This window comes from Hippoglossus stenolepis, chromosome 3, assembly GCF_022539355.2.
Source record: "Hippoglossus stenolepis isolate QCI-W04-F060 chromosome 3, HSTE1.2, whole genome shotgun sequence".
NCBI classification, from domain to species: Eukaryota; Metazoa; Chordata; class Actinopteri; order Pleuronectiformes; family Pleuronectidae; genus Hippoglossus; species Hippoglossus stenolepis.
Genome location: NC_061485.1, coordinates 27,550,628 through 27,571,700, shown reverse-complemented (window position 1 = coordinate 27,571,700; position 21,073 = coordinate 27,550,628). Strand labels below are relative to the sequence as shown.

At 43.7% G+C, this 21,073-nt stretch overlaps 3 protein-coding genes across 5 annotated transcripts; 2 read left to right on the top strand and 1 right to left on the bottom strand.

Moving 5' to 3' along the window:
• The first annotated feature begins 327 nt into the window (after positions 1 to 327).
• ap5b1 (adaptor related protein complex 5 subunit beta 1) lies at positions 328 to 5,610 on the top strand. Its single transcript, XM_035152331.2, has 3 exons — positions 328 to 630; positions 1,787 to 2,581; positions 3,540 to 5,610. Exons 1-3 carry the CDS (start codon positions 493 to 495, stop codon positions 5,469 to 5,471), a joined length of 2,865 nt encoding a protein of 954 aa, XP_035008222.2. The 5' UTR covers positions 328 to 492; the 3' UTR covers positions 5,472 to 5,610.
• c3h1orf50 (chromosome 3 C1orf50 homolog) lies at positions 5,520 to 8,089 on the bottom strand. Its single transcript, XM_035152332.2, has 5 exons — positions 7,926 to 8,089; positions 7,412 to 7,527; positions 7,239 to 7,325; positions 6,778 to 6,909; positions 5,520 to 6,289 (listed from the first exon to the last, which is right to left on the bottom strand). The coding sequence occupies exons 1-5, from the start codon at positions 7,969 to 7,971 to the stop codon at positions 6,104 to 6,106; spliced, it is 567 nt and encodes a 188-aa protein (XP_035008223.1). The 5' UTR covers positions 7,972 to 8,089; the 3' UTR covers positions 5,520 to 6,103.
• Positions 8,090 to 10,379: 2,290 nt separating this feature from the next.
• p3h1 (prolyl 3-hydroxylase 1) lies at positions 10,380 to 20,942 on the top strand. 3 transcript variants are annotated; one of them, XM_047339446.1, is made up of 16 exons: positions 10,380 to 10,932; positions 12,048 to 12,200; positions 12,679 to 12,868; positions 12,976 to 13,107; positions 13,488 to 13,627; positions 15,405 to 15,494; positions 15,588 to 15,640; positions 15,735 to 15,862; positions 15,976 to 16,103; positions 16,279 to 16,374; positions 16,526 to 16,676; positions 18,062 to 18,179; positions 18,262 to 18,337; positions 18,477 to 18,617; positions 19,795 to 19,974; positions 20,011 to 20,942. In XM_047339446.1, the coding sequence occupies exons 1-16, from the start codon at positions 10,483 to 10,485 to the stop codon at positions 20,527 to 20,529; spliced, it is 2,745 nt and encodes a 914-aa protein (XP_047195402.1). In that variant the 5' UTR covers positions 10,380 to 10,482; the 3' UTR covers positions 20,530 to 20,942. The 3 variants fall into 3 exon arrangements, with proteins under 3 accessions (XP_047195402.1, XP_035008611.2, XP_035008610.2); XM_035152720.2 differs by having other exon boundaries at positions 19,795 to 20,154; positions 20,191 to 20,942; XM_035152719.2 differs by having other exon boundaries at positions 19,795 to 20,942.
• Positions 20,943 to 21,073: the final 131 nt, after the last annotated feature.

Below are 21,073 nucleotides of genomic sequence, written 5' to 3'. Positions count from 1 at the left end.
GATTCACCCAACCCCTGCACATTATTTTCTTTAGTATTTAGTATTATATTTAGTATTTATATTTATTTAGTGTTGTTATGTTTTGTTGTTGTTTGTATTGGGTTATACATGTTTTTGTTGAATTGCTGAATCTCACAGGTTTTCATATTATTTAATGCATGTCTAATTTTGTGAAATTGAAACAGTATTTAGGTAGAGGCGTCTACCTCCCCTGTGTATTATTATTTGTCATTTTTCTATGTACCTTTTCAATCTGTGCTAAATACAAATATAAACTAAAAAACGAGTCTGTAGTTCACACTCCGGAGCAGTAGGAGGCGCTAATATATCACCGCCGGCACCAATTATGCACGTGACACGATACGTACCGGAGCTCACTTGCCTGAACGGAGGATGTTTGTGGCAAGAAATGTGTCTTTCACTTTAAAGTAAAAGGAAAACAGGGGGTGCGATGACTTAGTGGCGAGCTGAAGCTTCGGGATCTGAGTGGTAATGGCGGTGAACTGGGCCGACAGGGTCTCCGCTTTCTCCCGGAGCCCCTCTCACTTCCTCTCGGGGACAACAGCTGAAGCTTTCCTGGCTGAGCTGCTCCGAGAGCTCCGAGATGACAGAGCCGGTTATAATGTGAAGGTAAAATACATTTAAAAACAATTCATAACTCTGGAGAACCATGATTCACGTTTTTGAAACGTCTGTGTCAGTAAACCGTTTAAATCTCTTGTTTTATTCTACGACACAAGCTGCCAACACTGCCAGATGTTGAAATGGAGTTTGGCCCATTACGTTCTAAACACAATCATTAGCAAACGATGATGTTTAAACATTTAAAATAAATAAATGTCAATAGTCCACAGGTTCCAGCTTCTCATGTGTTTGGATTGTTTGCCTCGTCGTCTTCATTGATAGTGAAATGAACCTCTTTGGGTTTAGTCTGTTAAAGTTGTCAGCTTCACGGGGTTTGGGGAAGTAAAGGGACATTTCCCCTAAAGTCTCATCATATACTTCCCTATTTACTACAATTATTCCTGTAAAGTAAATGATTATAACATATAAACACATGGGTGTACACTAACACAACTCTTTCAACAAAAGGGCTGTACTCTTATTTATAAAGGCCATATTCAAAAATCATAGGGCTTAACAAGGTGCAACATCCTCTGCCCTTAACCCTCAGCAAGATTGCGTAAAAACTACAACAAATTAGACGTAGAAACCTCAGAGAGCGACACATGTGAGGGATGCCTCTCTCAGGACGGACAGAAGTGCAATAGATGTCGTGTGTGGCAGAGCACATCAACACAATATCAATATTTACAAAAAGAATGAGAAAAGACCGTGTCTAACATAAATAGAGAGTTGTATTTATACAAAAGAAAAAGTCTGACAGAGATGATCGGAGCAGCAACCACAATTGAAATGACAGTGGTGTTGCCAGTAATGGTATCATATGTGAGTGGGCAAATTGTCTATCTAAGCAATGTCTTAACCATAATCCACGATCTCCAATGATGCTTCAGGCCCGATCCCGGATCTGCCAACGATAAGAAGAGAAGCTCCATGTGTCATGTGTCCCCTGACATTCTAAAGTCTAGAATGTCTAGACCTATAGCAGTATAACTGAGAGCTGGTCCAAGACAGACCTGAACCAGCTCTAACTGTAAGCTTTATCAAAAGGTTTTAAGCTGACTCTTAAACGTAGAGAGGGTGTCTGCCTCCTGAACTGAAAGGTTATTTGTGTGGGTTACTTGTTTCACTCTTTAATTCTCATCTTTGACCTCCTCCTCAGGTCCTCCTGTTGTCTCCACTATGTGAGCACCCAACTCTGCTGTGTCCCTCAGACTCTGTGGGTGAGGAGACAGCCCTGGAGCTCATGTCGGTGTTCGCCCAGTGCCCCCCCAAATCCGTCCAGTTCCGTTGTCATCTCCTGCTGGCCCTCACCTCTGTGCTCGTGTGCACCTCCTGTGTGAGCAGCCGTTCCCCTGTATCTCAAGATTTCCTGGACCTGCTCCTCCGGTTGTCCCAGGACCCCGGTGACCTCCATGGCGACGGCGCTCTTCATTCTCTCCGAGCCACAGCCTGTGACTGTTTGCGGGAGCTAGAGGCTTGTTCTCCCGGTTATCTCTCCCAGCACATTGAGCTCCTGGGCGGGCTCAGGCAGAGAGAGACCTCCAGGTTCCACCAGGCTTACACAGGACTTCACACTCTGGTCCTTAGGAATGCTGTGTATCATCTCACCCAGGAAACTGGAGCTGGTGCTGAGCAACTCAAAGCTTTTCTGGGAGGGAACACATCAGTTGCATGGGAAGCGGATCAGGACTCAGCCCTGACAAATAACACAGACTCGGGTGTACTGTTCTCTCTCATCCTTGGGCCCATGGGTTCAGTGCCCACCCTCCAGACTGGGCCTGACTGCAAGGAGCTGCGTTCAATCCTGTCTTCCCTCCTGGAGGAGTCCTACCTCCTCACTCCTTTGTGTCAGGCTGCGCTGCTTCATAGACTGACAGAGCTGGTTGCCATGGTCCCTGGGGTCCCTCCAGCCATATTCAGAGCTCAGCTGCTGCGACTGCTGGGCACGAGCAAGGTTTGTGTCAAATGGAATGAAGTGAAAAAGACTTAACAGTTTCTTTCTATTTAAATCTTGGTGTATTAAGTAAATTAAGCCGTTTTTGGACATGAACTCCAGAGGATGTCCGTACAGTTGGGTCTGGACTTTCTCCGGAGTTTCCCTTTCCCACATGAACAACACAGCAGGAGATTCTCCATTCAGGGCGATCACAACATCAGAAATCTCTGGAGCATTCAGATGAGGGGTGGCGCAGCAGGCAGAGGCTAGACGTAACGTACTAATTCCCCTGCAGAGATCACATGTTTTGGTTTACAGCACATCAACACTGACGTCAGGTCTCTTGATATCTTTGTGTCTTCTATGTGTGTGGCTCTGCTTTTTCATCCTGAGGCCTGTACTACAAAACAGGCTTTTTGCGGTTATCAGGGTAACTTCAGGTTTAATTCAGGGTTTTCAGTCCTAAGAAGATTTTTAATACTTTTATCCTTCCCTTTAAGTAGGTTTATCCTCTAAAAATGTATTTGGAATGGGGATAGATAGTTTACAGATTTACCTTGTGACAGCGGCCAGGCCTCCCTCCTCCCTCTCTCTCACTCACAAAAGTGAGTGACTGCGATAAGTTCACCCGGATATCCCAAAGATATCCTGGGTATGTTGAAATCGCTTCATAGTACAGGCCCCTGGTGCATCTGTATTGTTTTCATTTTGAAGAGTTTTTACTCAGAGGCTTGCAGGAGAAACTCTGGAGAAAGTCTGCACACAGCCCCTCTGGAGAATTGAGTTCAGTGCATGTCTGAAAGCAGTTATATCAAAATTAAAAAACATTCAAAATGTGTCAGTAAATGTTATGTAAATCTAAGTCCAGACCAGTTTTGAACTGTTTATTTCTAACTGTTGAGTTATTGTTTTAAAGCCCCTTTGGAGTGACAACTTTGTTGTTCTGACGACTCAAAGTAAATCTTTGTTCTTCCAGGTTTGTCTCCTCCACACCACCCTGCTGATGAAGTGTGCATTCACAGACAGCCTGTTCAGCGCCGAGGACGAAGCGTTCATCCTCAAGCGACTGGTCGTGCTCTCCCAGCACCCACTGCTTAGTACGCCTGAGAAGCTCTTCTACATGGACTGCCTCCTGCACTTTCCTGAGAACCGTCCAATCAGCTGCAGCGACAGAGACGAGACGCTCCCTGTGCTGCTGACTCCCCGGCTCGCCTTGGCTCTCATGCCCACTGTGTTCAACGACAGCGCCACCATGCTGGCCCGACTCAACCTGCAGTCCCTGGTCTACCTGGAGGAGGGAGAGGAAGGGGAGGGGGGAGAGGGCAGGGGGGTGGCCAACCTCTACGAACACCTCATGTCACTGCTACACATTGTGGACAGCGGAGGCAGCAGAGAGATTGTAGTCACCTTCTTCAGGTCCGCCTTCCTCTTCCTTTTGTACTTCTACCACATGGAGCGCTACACGAGCAGCCTGGTTGAGAAGCTGTGTGAGCTCTACCTCCACCACACCCAGCTCGCCCCGCACCTCATCAGCCTGGCCGACCACACACAGGACAGTCTGTCTGAGTCGGACTGGGCTGAGGAGCTCTTGAAAGCACTGCAGCGAGTCATCACTGAGGCCCCGCTCGCCCAGCTCAACTTACAGGACCTCCGCTCTCACCTCAAGATGCTGGCACGAGTGGCGGAAGAAGGAAAAATCCCCCAGTGCAGCACCCTCAGGTTTCTGGCCAGCATCATCGCTCCATTGCCCTCCTCGCTGTGCGTAAGTGGCGACTGGCGTCTGGGGACCAGCGTGCTGGGAGTTTGCCGCCGCCTGCTCGTCCACCCGAGCCTGGACTCGCTGCTTGTCCCTCTGGCCGACATCCTGCAGGATCTCACCTGCCGCTTTGGAGACACAGACATCCAGGACCATGCCCGTCTTTACTATGCCCTCCTCACCACGCTGTCCCGGGAGAAGCTGACCGGAGTGTTGGCGCAGGGTGCGACCGAGGGAGGGCGGCAGATCAAGAAGCGATCGATGTCGAACATCGTGGCTGAGAGCGAGGGGCTGAGAAGCGCGCTAACCATTCACCAGACAAAGAGAGCAATATTCAGCGTGGTTGAGGTGAATTCTGAGACACGACAAGAAACACAAGCAGATAAAGAAGGTGACTTAAGCCAGAGTGAGACAGACGGATGCCCAGGTGAGGGAAAGGCAGCACTGGAAGCCTACAGACGTCAGTTCACTGACCCTGACTTTGCCTCAGAAATTACCTTGAGCTACAAACTGGCTCACATGCCGCCTTATGACCCTCGCTTTGATCAGGTCTTCAGCATCCGCCTGCACTTCAACCTCACAGATGACCACTATGAAGAACTGAGCGACATCAGTGTCCCCTGCCTCTTCAGAGAGAGGTCGTCACCAATGGTGAAGCTGAGGCTGAAGCCTCTGCGCCCCTACCCCACCACCCTTCAAGCCAGCGCCATCTTTACCACACAGGACGGGCTCTCGTGGCACACCATCCTGCCTGACATCCATGTGGCGTTCCAGCAGGTCTTCACGCCCCTGCCTGCTCCCTCAGCCTGGGGTCGTGGCGGCAAACTTTACCTGTTTGAGGGATTATGGGATGAGTTGTGCTCGGAGGGCGGGGACTGTGCTACCAGTCTGTTCTGCTGCCAGCTAAAGGAGGGAGCTCTGATGTCCTTGGTGGAGAAACACTTCCTCCCCTACCTTATTTCAGACTGGTCCCATAAAGAAGAGTTTAAAGTGCTTTTCTTCCTCCCCCCACAGTCTCATGTGCTGCTGAAAATCACCACAGAGGAAGACGCCGTGCACTTAGACATCGCCACAGATAACTGGCAGCTTTTGCCACACTTAACTTCTTATCTACTGACAATCACATCCTCACAGGACGACACTCACAGCTGACTGTGATGTCTTTTAAATCAAAACTTAATGAGCTTTTAACAAAAATCATTTAGTGTTTGTCAGCACTTTAATAACTTCAAATTGTACTAACTGAAGACAGATGATTTCAAATAAAGTTATTGCACTTTTGTTTTCTTGACCTATGATTAAAAAGATGATTTTATTCACCAAATGAAATCCCAACTGTTGACATCTTATTGGCAGCATCTACAAAATAAATAATTTACTTTGAGTTGCACAGGGTAATAATGAGAAATGGATCAACAAACAATGTACCCCACCCCTATAAGATAAGGCTCTGAAATATATGATGCCGGTTTTATAGGTCTAAAAAAAAAAAACTCAACTATGTTTCCAAAAAAGAGCCCATGCACAGCTTTGCCATCGCAGCCCTGTATGATACTGAGGTTGTGACTGTATACAAACAAAAACGTGTAGTAGTGCATGTCCGTGTTCACTTAAGGCAGTACATGAAAGTCACTGAAACACTGTCCAACATTTTGATATCGGTGATTCCAGTCCACACCTGGATTTATCTCAGTTCAAACTGATGTTCATTAAAAGTAGAATAAGTCTCCAGTGTGTGTCCTTGATTAGTCCAGTCCCTTTTTCAGTCCAGCTTCAGCAGTGCTTTACTCAGAAAGGCCTTTGAAGTTGGGTTCTGTGCATGGCGGTAGAGCGGTCTGCTGGCTGATGAGCTTGTTCATAATGGCAAGCTCTGCATCCCTCTTCTCCACTTGGTCTACAGGGGTCCAGGACATGTCATGTTGGAGTTTGAACGCACCGACAAATGAGTGAGGGCAACTCGGGCCCCATTCCTTCAGAGGAGCAGACACAAAGGAGGTGATATTAGGATGAGATTTGACATTTCCACTACTGTCGCCATTCCTTCAATAAATCCAAAAGGTTAAAGTTCTATCTATCTATACACACACAAATCTAAAAAAACATCCTCCACAGCAGCAGTAACATCCTTTCTCTGTTATGTACCTCTATGACATAATCTCTTCCTCCCCATATCAGTTTCAACCGTCAACATTCAATTCAGTGTAGCTGTGCTGTAACTGGCCAAATCCAACCCAAGCAGCCTGTGTTTTGGCCGCCTGCTCACTATCAGCTGCCTCCCGGGTTAAACTTTGGTGTTGAACTTTGAACACCAAACCCCCAACAATGTGAGGCAAGCCATTCACATGTATTAGGTGACAGGGTCTGTGCTGACATTTTGTAACTCCTGTCCACACAGGGTGACACAACAGCTAAGAAGGATTAACAACCTGGTATTAGTATGTATCTTTACAATGCAGACCTTAGGGGAGATGATGGAGAAGTACTTCTGTCCAGATGGCCGCTCATAGAGGTAGTACATGGTGCCCGGCTTCTTCACTATGTTACAGGCAGCGTGGTGGAGGTCAGCATCTCTTTTAGCCTCTTCCAAAACCTAGAAACAAAAAGACAAACATGTCTGCTTTTATAATATCTGTCACACTTATATTACACTATTTACACTAATACTATCACTTTGTTCAAATATGCTGTAATTACATAGATCTCAGTAACATTCCCTCATTATGATCACATGAGCTTTTTTTAGTGCTCATACGTTGGGATCTGGTGTTCTTTAACAGATCAGATCTACAAAAATCGATATGAAATCTTTTAAATTTAACCAGTTTGTGCATTCGGACATGATCAGCTGCAAAATATCTAACGTAGAATTTCAAAAACAAGACTGAATGCAGGATGTGTGCACTGTTCTAATGCACTTACCTTTCTCGCCTGCTCCTGTAGGTATCTGATCTGGTCAGCGATGACTGTCAGCTTGTTGGAGGCGTTGGCTTTAATGAAATCGTCTCCCTAACAAACACAGTTAAGTGTTTTCACAATATATATCCACATTCATAGTGTGAATATAAGTTCAACCTAAAAGCCTCAGTCCTCACCTTCTGTACTTGTGCTGCCAGGGCCACCAGGTCCATGGGGTCTCCCACTCTGTTGGTCTGGTAGGAGCTGACCAGTTCCAGGCCGCCGGGGGCGCTGCTGCTCTCAACCAGACCCACTGCAAAAACACACAGTTACATCACAGCGACATGTAACTGATTCACTACAAGGAACATGCTAACTGCTAATACCAATGTATCTAATATAATATAATACCATCTAATCTCTCTCTGCCACTGGTGCTAACACTGTTATTTCACATTCTGCAGTATAACAACAGCTTCTGTCTCCATGTCTCATTTATGACACAGTAGTACAACACGTGTTTTTACATTCTTGTTATCATTGAGCTCTTCACTAGAATTAGACGAACTGTCGCCTCCGTGGAAATGAATTGATTTCATGTCAAATGCACCAGTCGTTCAGTTTATTCAGTTTCCTGCTTCTCAGACCACATTGGACTTCAGTGTTCAGGTCTGTCACACACACACACAACAGCTGCTTTCCGTTCGGTACCTGTGGGGGTGCTGTTGGGATTTCTGATGCTGACGGTCCTGTCCATGGTTTCTTCTCCCAGTTCTTCTTCTCAACTGGTTTCTCAGCTGTTGTTCACTCTGGCCACAACAGCTGCTTTTGTAACCAGCTAATGTTTGACCATACCGGTGGATTCACGGGGTCCAATATCTCCCCCATTTAGCCACACTGGCAGTCGCGCTAGTGCCTGTCTAAAGAATTTTAAATAAAGTAAGTTTTTACAGATTTTATGAGCTAACAATTTATTTTTTGACAATTTTATTTTTAAAAAGTAACTTATATAAAATATAAAACGTTCTGATGATTAATTTGATCATAACGACAACTTGGATTTATTTCAGGCACGCCACAAACAGCCCCGTCCCGCCTCAGAACATTTACACAGACAAGATGTGTCACAGCTGGAAAAACAGAATTAGGGATAGAGTCACATTAAACAATAGCTATGCTGTGATATTTTAATAAACAAGCAGCTTCACATGACGCATTTAAACCGCTGACTTATACAATATATACAAATAACAGCCAGATTTGACAATTTTCCTCTATGTTTCTGTGACATTTCCCCAGCGAGCATATTTTACCCATGATCCTTTGCAGGCGTATTTACATCACACGTCTGGTTTATTATACAATATGAATTACATATATTTAGTTTGAAAGAGTAGTAGAAAGTGTTTTCCTTATCACTTAAGTATTTCTGAGAAAAATTTAAAAAACTTCTATTATTTATATTTTCTCACCGCGAAGAAACTTTCCTGACATTATACGACATGCCAACGTATTAAAGGTCCAGTGTGTAAGATTAAGATGAAAGGGATCTATTAGCAGAAATTGACTATAAAATAATCCTAGTGATGTTTTCACTAGTGTGTTTCATCTAAATTGTACAAATTGTTGTTTTCTTTACCCTTGAATGGGCCCTTTACACATTTAAATACTTTATGTTTACACAGAGTGGAACCTCTCTAGGAAAAGGGGCATTTCTTATTAGATAAGTTGTTTTAAATAGACAAAGATTTCTAAAATAGTAGACATAAGAGAATTTCACAGTGACTTACTAGTTGTTGTTTTTATTTTTCATTTTTAGAATTAGAGTGGGTAAAGTCAAAGGGGGGCTCTAACTTTAAAATTGCAGATCAATGGGTTGAAATTATTTGACTTCCACAGAATGAGAAAAGATTGTTGTTATATATTTTTTACTTTCTTCTATTATAAGATACATTTGTGTTTCAACAAGATATATCTCTTGTTACAATTAACAAAGCAATGTTGGTTTGTTGTAAAACTGAGTTGAAATAATAATACAAGCGTGAGCCAAATGTGCTCTTACAATTTACCTTGTTGTGTTTGTAGACTTTGAGCATTTGAAAACAAGAACAGATTGTGCCTGTGTTATTTTGCAAACTATGTCTATTTGCAAGGGAAAGCCATGCAAATTATAGTGGGCAGGTTCTAACAGGTCCGTGTCTCTTCCATGTTAAACCCATGCAATGCAGTTTGAGCAGCTCTGAGTTCCATATGTGTGGTGAACAAACTGAGTGGATAGTTCAGAGAGAAACTGTTCAGAGCTGGTGTCACCATTGGCTCTGTCGACTAGAATGATCAAACAACCCTGTCACAAATCATTTATTACAATCTAGTTTTATCATCAATGACCTTATTTCACCCACAGCTTTCTTGTATCACGGAGTCCGTATGTACAGTCTATGGGGAATCCATTTGGCAGACGGCAAAAACACAGCTTGGTAGGAGGAAGTGATGATAGAGGTGATAGTACTGATAGTGATGATTTCCCTGCATTTAAGGAGATTTGTATTTGAATTTTATTTGTATTTAAAATGTCATCATTTTATTGTGGGCTATTAAGGTCAGTCCGAACTTTGACTGTCTTGTACAAACTTTTTGTACCAACTTGTACACAAACATTTCATGTGCTCGACACAGAAAATAACCATCTTACGTGACAGTATAAACTGACACATAGATAATAGATGCTACAAAAAATAAAGCAGTACATACATACAATATGTCAAAATATGATAAATAGCATCAATATAAGGAAAGAAAAGAAAAGAAAGAGTGGGAAACAGTTTCTAATTGTTCATTGAAAATGTCATTATACATTTGGACAGTTGTGTTACTTTTTTAAGTGTCTATTAGTTGTAGAGTCTGGATATAGTCTTATAGAAATCCTGTGAAATTAGGGTTACTGTTTGTCATACATTTATGAATGTGGGATTTACCAGACGGAATTATTCGGTTTACAGTTAAATCATTGCTATAATTCTCACCTTTAAAATGTTTCACATCATTTTTACAGTCAAATGTCACACTTAGATTAGTTTTACAAAATATGAACTCCTGACTGTTTCATATGGCAGTGTTACACTGTGTGGGGGGGCTGAGGGGGTGTTCCTGCAGATCAAACCCCACCTCCAGACCACTTCCAGCCGGAGGAAGCAGTGAGTCTGTCCCCCTCTCTGCACCGGGCTGTGGGTCCTGTCTGTCCGCTGCTGAGCTGAGACTCTTCAGCATCATGGAGCTCCGCTACTCCCTCGTGTTTCTGAGCTTTATTCTGCCTCTGTGCACAGCGGGCAGCCCCTGGGTTCTGGAGCCGTATGATATCCTCTTCGACACGGCCGTGGACGCCTACAACAAGGGGGACTGGCTGACGGTCATCCTGAACATGGAGAAGGCGATCAGGAACAAGGCTATGGTCCGCAACGTGAAGGCTCAGTGCCGCCTCAGCTGCGCCAACAACACCGCGTTCGGCGAGCCTGTGGCCGGCCTGGGAGTCCCCGTGCCCGGGGCCGGGTCTGTGGACGACCTGGGCTTCTTCCAGAAGATCCTGAAGCGGGCGGACTGCGTGAACTCCTGCGAGACGGAGAAGCTCGGCTCACGCACTTTTCACCTCGTCAGTGAAGAAGTGAAGCTGGAGTTTAAGAAGAGGACTCCCTACAATTACCTCCAAGTCGCTTATTTCAAGGTACAGAGCGAAATGCACGGAGAGCTAAAGTTGTATTGTGTCTCACTCTGCACAGGGACGTGGTTTGTTTGGTGCATCTGCACAGTAAAGGTGCAGGGAACCAGAAACTCAGCACATTGTAGGTCTCATTCAAACTTTGAGTCGGAGCTGGATACTGTAAGTACCCCAACCCCCCAGCACCCAGACTGCCGTGCCACGTCTCAAGGTGGAGTCTTCTTCTGAGCAGTCTGACGTGGGGACGTAGCCTGTGGAGATCCAGCGGTTTAAAGGCCCAAGCTGCTGCTTTCAAATGCTCCGTAGAAACTCACAGCAGCAATGCTTTGTTGGCACAGTAGAGTGACTGTAAAGTAAAGAGAAAAGTTTGTTCACTTTGACTTCTGAGACATAAATTATCACAAGATTTAACATTCACTTCTCCCTGCAGCTTTTACAATTACAGTTTTCTTGGATTATTATATCTACACTGGGAAATACAGACTCTCAGACAGAACTTGAAAGCAGCAAAATTAATGAAAAAAGCTGCTGCAGCATCTAATGTGTTTAATCTTCTTAGAGCTGGGAGATAAAACAATAACAAAAGTTATGGAGATTTAATGTTCTTAAATAGCAATATAACAACAGTTCATCAATATTGTATGTATAAATAATAGAGTATATATAGTATAATAAATGTGATATAAAAATATAAATACATAATATTAAATAAAATGTGTCAGGATGCTAATGCATAAGCACTGTCAGACTTATTGTGTTGAACGTTCTCTCAGATGTGTCTATCTGTCTAATATCGGTCTGGATTCTACGACATTCACTCAGGAGAAAATTTAATCTGTCTTTAATCCCAAAGTGAAAAAGTATTTGACATTTATCGTGATAATAATCAATATCGACTGATAGGAAAATCTGTCGTGGTCACAAATAGGGTCATAGCCATAGTGTTTCTATAATAACCGCCCTCAGCAGGCGGTTTGAGAGGCACATAGAAGTGGACACTTTAGAAATATATCCGCACTGCTGTGTAACAGATAATTAGATACTGTAGGTTTCTTTTCCAGGTGTTTTCACAAAGCTGCAGTCAGAGAGGATGTGATGAACACTTGTGGGTTTTTTTTCAGATCAATAAGCTGGACAAGGCAGTAGCAGCAGCCCACACCTTCTTCCTGGCCAACCCGGACCACATGGAGATGAGACAGAACCTGGAGTACTACAGGATGATGGCAGGAGTACAGCAGGAGGACTTCAAAGATCTGGAGGCCAGACCATACATGGTGAGAGCAAACTCCTTCTCTTAGGACTCTTATGGCTGTTTTGGCCTCTCAACCTCCTGCACAGGGTGGGCTTCTTGTCTGACACTTTTATTTTTATATATATTTTTTGTCCATTTTATCTCAGAAATACGTTGACATGTTGTGATCTAATTAATATTTTTTTTTACATATACCTGTGGTTGCTGCAGCTACAGAGAACTGTCAGATAGTTTGATGGAGATCCCAGCCTGGGGGAATAATGGCTGTAAAGAAATAGAGAATCGAGTTTATGCTCTTTCTCTTAAATCAAAACAAAACCCAGACAAAAACCTTTTGTGTGATTACCGCTGTCAGAGTGAATAACATGTCAAATATAACTAGATCAGAAAAGTGCACCTTTGTCGGACTAACTTGATACAAATGAGCCCTGACAAATTCTGACTGTTAAATAAAAACTTTTAAAATCTCATAGTTCTCGTAACACACGTTTCCTCCTCAGGCCTATTTCCTGGATGGGAAGAGTTACTACAGCCACGACTCTTTTGGTCTGGCGGCTGAAAACTTCGAAGCGGGCCTGGCCGAGTACTTCACAGCCGATAAGGAGTGCAGAGCTCTGTGCGAAGGAGCCTACAACTACGACGGATACAACTACATGGAGTACAGCGCCGACCTGTTCCAGACCTTGACGGGTGAGTACATCTTCGGTGCATCTTTGTGCAGAAATCATTTAGTATGAAAGCTGATCCTTTGGCGACTCATTTGTCTGTGTGTTAATGTGAATGTGTGTGTGTGTCAGACCACTACATGCAGGTACTGAGCTGTAAGCAGCACTGCTCGGTGGAGCTGGCCTCTACAGCCGGCAGGGACAAGCCCTTTGAGGACTTCCTCGCCTCTCAATTCAACTACCTGCAGTTCTCCTACTACAACAGTGAGTCTCACACCTTTCTCTTCATCAGGCTTCATCCAGTGACATTGAATGTGATGTGAAGTGGAAATCTTCAGCACAGATTGACCACGTTACTGAATAGGCCGAGATTGGCGCGTATTTGCATATTTGTTATATGACCACCTGGCCTTTTAACATGGAAAGAAAAAGCAAAAATGTGCAACTGCTTTCACTGGCTGAGTAATACTAATGTGGTGAGTTAACTCATCTTGACATGTGAAATCAGCGGAGTGCCCCTTTACACAGCTAAGTGCTTCCTGTTATTTACAAACCCAATATTTGTTCTTTTGTAATATCTTTTTTTTCCCTCAACAAAAAAACCTATGGCACTTCTGTAGAATAACTCTTGCTCCTGTCTCCAGGTGAGAAGTACGAGAAGGCCATAGAGTGTGCCAGGACCTTCCTGTTGTTCTACCCCAACGATGTGGTGATGAACCAGAACCTGGCGTATTACTCTGTCGTGGTGGGCGAGGACAAGGCAGTAACCATAACAGCCAGACAGGTACGGTAGCTCTAATGTAACATTATACTGAGCAGAGACTTTCCTCCTCCTCCTCCTCCTCCTCCTCCTCCTCCTCCTCCTCCGCGTGCTATGAGTGTGTGTTATCTTAGTCCATACTGATCAGCAGCAAATTAGCCCCGCACAACATGTGCTGGAAGAATAATGGCCTCCATTAGCTCTCAAATGTACTCAAGGGCACTGAAGAGACATTCAAAAGCACTGATGGGAATCTAAAGCACATAAACGTTTGCTTCTCCTTTTTAAGTAGCAATAACTAAGATTTCTTACTACCTACAGGCACTAAATGTTCATGTTTTACAGTATTTATATTAGCTTAATAGGACTGCTGATGAAATACTAATGACTTAGTGATCATTTCTGAGGGTGCGGAGATTCTGGCTTTTACAGCCTCACTCCCAGTTCTGGAACAGAGACACTCGGAGGGTGTCAATGACAAATGATGTGCAGGATGAACCTCAACCCCCAAACAACCATGACTTACAAAAAATTCAAATGTGACTGAGAATAATTTTATACCCCAGCAGTGACATAGAGTATAGTTATGTGCAGTCTTACAACTATGTTTGTATGCATCATAAGTGATAGAATAATTCTCCAAAGTTCCTTGTGTGTTGTGATCTCATCGATATTGCCCCCTGACCATGGTTAAGTTTTAATTTTTTACTTCAATCCCTGACAATGTTTAGGTTAAGACAATGTTTCAACTTGTTTTCATTGTCAAAATATTTGAGCATATATCCAAGGCATGCGGTAATTCCCTCTTTACATAGTTTCTTTTTTTAAATTCCAATGAGACAAATGTGATGAGTGAGTATGGGCTATACAAATCAAATTTGATTGATTGATTTGATTGATACCCTCAGAAGATATTTTGACATGTCACACAGGTGTAAACATAAAGGAATGACAGCTAATTCCATTCGGTTATGTCAGTGTCAAAGTCTTGGCGCTGTGCATGCTGGCTCACTGTCACATTTTGATGGCTACTGGGACAAACAATAACTGTATAAAGATGGCAGCATGACAGCTCCCAAAAGTAAAGCCAAATAATCTTGATCGCCCCCTAGTGTCTGTTTAGATACATCCTATCACACCAATGTATGCTCAAGTGTTAATGTTTCTGATAAGTTTGGTTTTAATTTGTTATTGATGATATAAAAACAGGGTGAGCCATCAGGACTGACAGCTGACACAGACTAATGATTGGTTGAGTGTGTGTATCGGCAGGACTTCTATACTGCAGCTCGACACCACGATCACTACTGCGCACACGCTCCAAATTACATCACGAGAACAAGATGGCAGCTTCCGTATTAAGAATATTTTGGTTTCAGATTCGTACAATGCTGGAGGAAGAGAAATCGTGGATCTTTACATATAGTCAGTGGGGACACCCAAAGAGAAATGATCCATTGTTTCTAATATGAGTAACACTGTTTTTCCTCCTGTTGCACGTCCCTAGTTAGAGGTTAACATGAAGACCACGTTTGCGTCCGGTTAGGTTTCTTCATCACCATGTGATTCTCCCTCTCTCTGTCCTCTTGATTCCTCCCATCGTTCCATTGCTTATCCTACGTAAAGCTCTTTCCTCTGAGCACATGATAACCTCAGACAACCCACCTCAGCATACATCATTTACTAAATATATACTTACTGAGGTTTCCTTGACAACATGATATCTAATTAATATACAGTGGTGTTTTTGTGTTGTAGTTTTCAACAGATGTATTCATGGTCCAATTGATTTTTTCCTCAGGTGGTGAAACAGTACATTCAGAATTCCTTACTGGAGAAAGAGCTGCTCTACTTTGGATATGAAGCATTTGGGATCACCTTTGTAGATCCAGTGAGTGAGTTTTATCAATATCACAAATTTCATGCTGTGCTGAACTGTGATATTGGACATTATACAATTCCTTTGTTGTCCCTCTGTGTTCAGGACTCATGGACACCTGAAGAAGTCATGCCTAAGAAACTGAGAGACAAGCAAAAGTAAGATTTAAGACACAAACACATGGATGTGGGTCAGCTGTAATTTAGCAGTGAGTGTGATGTCATGGCTGTTCTCTCCCCTTGTGTGTCGCAGGGCTGACAAGGAGACGGCGGCGAGGATCACAGAGGAAATAGGAAACCTGATGAAGGAGATTGAGACTATGGTGGAGGAGAAGAAGAAGGATTCTTCAGATATGAACAAGATTATCGTGCCGGAGGAAGGTCAACCGCCAAATTTGATCTGTTTTTTAAACTACTCCCCTGCAGCCAGAAGTTTCTACCATGCATGACTTGTGTTGTGTGTTTGACCCTTGCCTGTGACCTACCTCCTCTAGATGGCGCTCTGTTGTCAGATGGCATCAAGTTAACCATGACGTCCCAGCAGCTGAACGGCACACAGCGGGTGCTTCTGGATGGAGTGATCAGTGACGAGGAGTGCAGGGAGCTGCAGCGCCTTTCCAACGTGAGTTATCGTTAGAATGAAGTTGCTCACGTCTCACTGAGCTGAGTTGACCTTACAGCCGATTACAACCAAAGTAGTAACATGACCGACATGTTTTCAACATACAGTATGTGTGTTTTCCATTGTGTCTGTCAGCCCATCATGCCATGAGTGTTGAATATTGAATATTTTCCAGGCTGCTGCTATGAAAGGTGATGGCTACAGGGGGAGCACCTCCCCCCACTCCCCCAGTGAGATGTTTCAGGGAGTCACCGTCCTGAACGCTGTCAAGGTCGGTAGCTCTGCTGCTGCTGAAGCATTAAACATAATCTGACGTCATTACAAAACAGCCACCCAGACACACATTCTGCACATCAGTGAGTGCAGCTTTTCATGAACGCAGGTAAATTAAAGAGCGTTGGTGTCCTCTTTGCTTCCCGCAGCTCGGACAGGAGGGGAAGGTTCCTCTGAAGAGTGCTCGTCTCTTCTTCGACCTCAGTGAGAGGGTGAGGAAGGTGTTGGAGTCGTACTTCCAACTTGACACTCCGCTCTACTTCGCCTATTCCCACTTGGTCTGTCGCTCTGCCATTGACGGTGAGTGAGACAGTCATAACACTGTATGCTGCTGCTCTGTGTGTGTGTGTGTGTTGGTTTATTCTTAAAATGATGAGTCATTTGTGTTAGATCTTTCCTCACGACATGAGAAATGTCCTAGTTCTCTTCAGCCATGCACCACCCACCCAAATAAATTTAACTACAAGCAGGAAATGGGTAAAACTAGTAAAAGGTATCAAAAGAAGTATAAAATAAAGGCAATGGTGTTAAATAAAATAAACCATTAAAATGAATAGCAAGATCATAGAAATAAGTCTTGAGTTGTTTCTTAACACTATCAACAGAAGTAGCTATTCTGATGTGGTGGGAGTTTGTTCCAAACCTTTGGTGCATAATAACAGAAAGCTGCTTTCCCAAACATTTTGTAGTTCACCTCAGCTTTGTGATGGTGCTAAAAATCTCAAACTCTAAAAAGTTAAAGCTGCATTAATTGATTTAGAGCCTCTAGGGGGCAGCACAACACTCCACACAGATGTGTTATCACCTAATGAAGATGTCGCGGTGAAGGTGTTGTCAAACAAACAGTGGGCCATTTACACATTCAGCAGACACTGAGCATGAGCAATTAAGCGTTAACATTAGGGGCAACTATGGCTCAGGAGGTAGAACGGGTCAGCCACTAACCACAAGGTCACTGGTTCCAACCCCTGCTCCTGTAGCTCCCTATCTGTGTTCTGAAGTGTCCTTGGGCAAGATACTGAACCCTGTATGGATGTGGACTCTTTGTAATGTGGGGGTAATATAATTTTGTGATTTGCATATTTCATAGTGTGAATTGTGAAAGTTTTTGTAAAATTAAAGTGGTCAGTGCTCAACAGGCTGCACTTGTAGTGGTTGCGGTCCCATTGTCCTGTATTGCCATACAAGACTGTGGATGTTTGTGTTGTGGTTTCGGTCTCTGTTTCAGAAGCATTACACCCCTAGTTAGCATATATCATTTATATAGCATCAGCATATCATTCTTTTGTTATTAGTTTGCACCAAACCCTGAGAAGAAAATCTGGTATTTAAGCAGCTAAATGTTTGACTATATTCAGTTGCTAACTGCTGCTGGAAAAGTGGTTGATGAGCATTTCTGGCTTTAAAACTAAAACAAGTAGCTGAAATGGGCCTTAAAGATCAGATGAGAACTGAGGAGTCAGGTGATAATTGTCTGTGTGTTTGTTCACAGCCAGCAAGAACATTTCACATTACACACAGTCATTAGATCCATCGTCAATGTAGAAAATACGAATTAGTGCAGCTTTAGGAAATAAAATCCACTTTGACTAAAGGGGATCCAGGTTTGCTCCTGGCAGACGAAGGTAGCTGTGGGATTATGACCGGAAATGTCTCACTTTTCTCTCTGTGCTCTTGTTATTCAGAGAAGCAGAAGGAGCGTGAGGACCTGAGTCACCCTGTTCATGCGGACAACTGTCTGCTGGTGTCTGAGCACAACGAGTGTATAAAGGAGCCTCCTGCATACACACACAGAGACTACAGGTGAGCACATGCACCCAAACACACTGTGACAGCCCCGATGATGAGCACCCACATAACATCCTCCTGTCTCCCCCCCCTGCAGTGCCATTCTTTATTTAAACCATGACTTTGAAGGAGGAGACTTCATTTTCACTGAGCTGGATGCCAAAACTGTCACGGTAAATATTCATCTGTTATTTCCACTGTCCGTGTACAATACTACATTGTAATACTTGGCAATATGTGTGAATTAAGGCTGTAAATTTCAAGTTTTATTGTTTTTTATGTCACATGCTCTTTGTTTTCGTACTCCCCCAGGCTGAGGTGCGCCCGCAGTGTGGACGTGTGGTCGGGTTCGGTGCAGGGAAAGAAAACCCCCACGGAGTCAAAGCTGTCACGCAGGGTCAGAGGTGTGCTGTGGCGCTGTGGTTCACCCTGGATCCTGCTCACGAGGAAAAGGTACGAACATTCTCTGCAGATGAACATCAGGATAATAACAGGGTTCAATTTGCAGTTAAATTCTTTACCAACAGCATACACAATATCTCTATCCATCTATACTTGTAATGTAAGAAAATTGGGATCTATGTGTTTGCTATTTTTCAGTGAATTTTGGTAAAATATAATATTTTACAGGCCCAGTTCACATTAGGTCAAATGATGCAACATCTTTATTTGTACGACACCAGATATCCAACTGTCCGCCATAATCAAATAACCACATGTTACACGGCTGGACAGCAGCCATGCACTAATAGTTTTGTTGCATCACCAAAGAGAAATGTTACAATACCCTCCACTCCTCTGACCCACTGCTAACCCCCAAATTTCCATACATTCCCTAAGTATTTTGTTTTGTAAGTAGCCTCTGTATTTAAACTAAAGGCCCATTCACACTGTGTGATTTGGGGTTGGAGGTTGACAGTCATGAGAGAAATGCTGTACAGTTGTTGTCACTCCTCAACAGTGATCAGTGGCTTGGTCTAGAACTTTGTGACCAAAGACAGACTGAGTGTGTCAGAAGTTTAGGATTAAATTCTGACAGCGTGACTGCTGCTATGAACCCACATCTTTAAACCCAATAATCAGAATAAAGTGTTGCAGGATACAATGGACAATTTTGTGCCATTTAAAAAGAAAATATAGAAAAACAGATTTCAAAACCGACTCATTTTTCCCTAGTTGCCACCAGGTCAACTCACTCCTCCTCCTCTCTTGTCTCTTGTCGAGAAGTGCCGGCCCTTTGGGAAAACCTCTTCCTTACTCTGCTGCATTTTCAAAATAAAATGGCTGCTGATGAATGATATGTTGATGTTGAATTCTAAAACCAGCATTTATCCCTCACAATGTAACACATGTAAACTAAATCAGTCTTTTTGCATTTCCACAGTTTGATGGTACCTTTAATCTTGAGTTGAACTTAACAAACACAATGGGTCATGGTTGCTGCAATTAAATGTTATGCTTTATAATTGTAAAATAAACAATTTCTGGTAATATTTTTTGATTGTCAGCAGAAGGTTGAAGGAAATGAGCATGAGAAGCAGTCTATTTTTTTGTGTTTGCCTCTTGTTCTGGTATTTTGATTAATAACCGGGTTGTTGTGTGTTCTGCTTCTCCTCAAATGGTTCTGTAGGAGAGAATCCAAGCTCAGGATTTGCTGAAGATGTTTTCCACACCTCTGAATACCGAGTTCAGCAAGAAGGAAGCGACAGAGAGCTCAGAGCCCCAACCAGCAACACCAGAGCCTCCTCCTGCACAGGCTGCCCAGGAGACAGCAGATGGAAAACAAGACGACAAACCAGCCGAGCAGAAGGTGGAGGCGCAGGCCGAGAAACCAGCCGAGCAGAAGGTGGAGGCGCAGGCCGACAAACCAGCCGAGCAGAAGGTGGAGGCGCAGGCCGACAAACCAGCCGAGCAGAAGGTGGAGGCGCAGGCCGACAAACTAGCCGAGCAGAAGGTGGAGGCGCAGGCCGACAAACTAGCCGAGCAGAAGGTGGAGGTGCAGGCCGACAAACCAGCCGAGCAGAAGGTGGAGGCGCAGGCCGACAAACCAGCCGACACGCCGAAGGACAAATCAGAGACGAAACCAGTCAGCCAAACGACAACAGGTGCTAAAGCTAAAGCTGCTCCGAAAGCAAAGGCCAAAGCTGGAGAGCAGGTGAAGGACAAGAAGACAGTCAAAGGCAAAGCTGCAGCCAAGGCAGATGGAAAACAGACGGTTAAAACACAAACCAAGCAGTCCGACAAAAAAGACACAAAACCAGCTGCAAAAAAGACGGTAAAAGTTGTCGCCAAGAAGGACTCCAAAAAAGCTAAAGCTCCTGGCACGTCAGCCTCGGACTCTCAGAACGACAGGGAAGAGCTGTGATGTAACAGCACCTGTGACTGTTAATGTGTTGTTGTGTTTAAGGTCTTCTCTGTGGGTTTTACTAAAATGTTACTTGCCTTTAAATTAACTGTTGCGGTGCTGTTCCACTGCAGATGTCACTCGAATCATTACTTGAGTATTTTTTAAATTCTTGCTGACAATCTTCAAAAGTGCCCAAATTACTGTGACCATCTTTGTTTGTCATCCGAAGCTTTGTATCTGTACAGATGGGACGTGTTTTCATCTCAGTGTTCTACCTGAATTCTCTTTATTTTCTTTTATTTGTGACGTCGTGTTGTGAAACCAACCACAGCTGAGTTAAACAGGGAGAGGTTAATATGAGCAGAGCTGTTCTGCCGAGGAAACCCAAATCAACTGTGTGAATCAAACAAAATAAAAGTGACGTTTCTAAATTGCGGCGAGTTTTAATGCTGAAGTAAAAATATCCTGCGATGCTCTGAGCTTGACACTGGGTGGCAGCGTCGAAGCACCAGTCTGTCGTTTGTCATAAACTCACTGCTCAGTTAACAAACCATCACAGGTT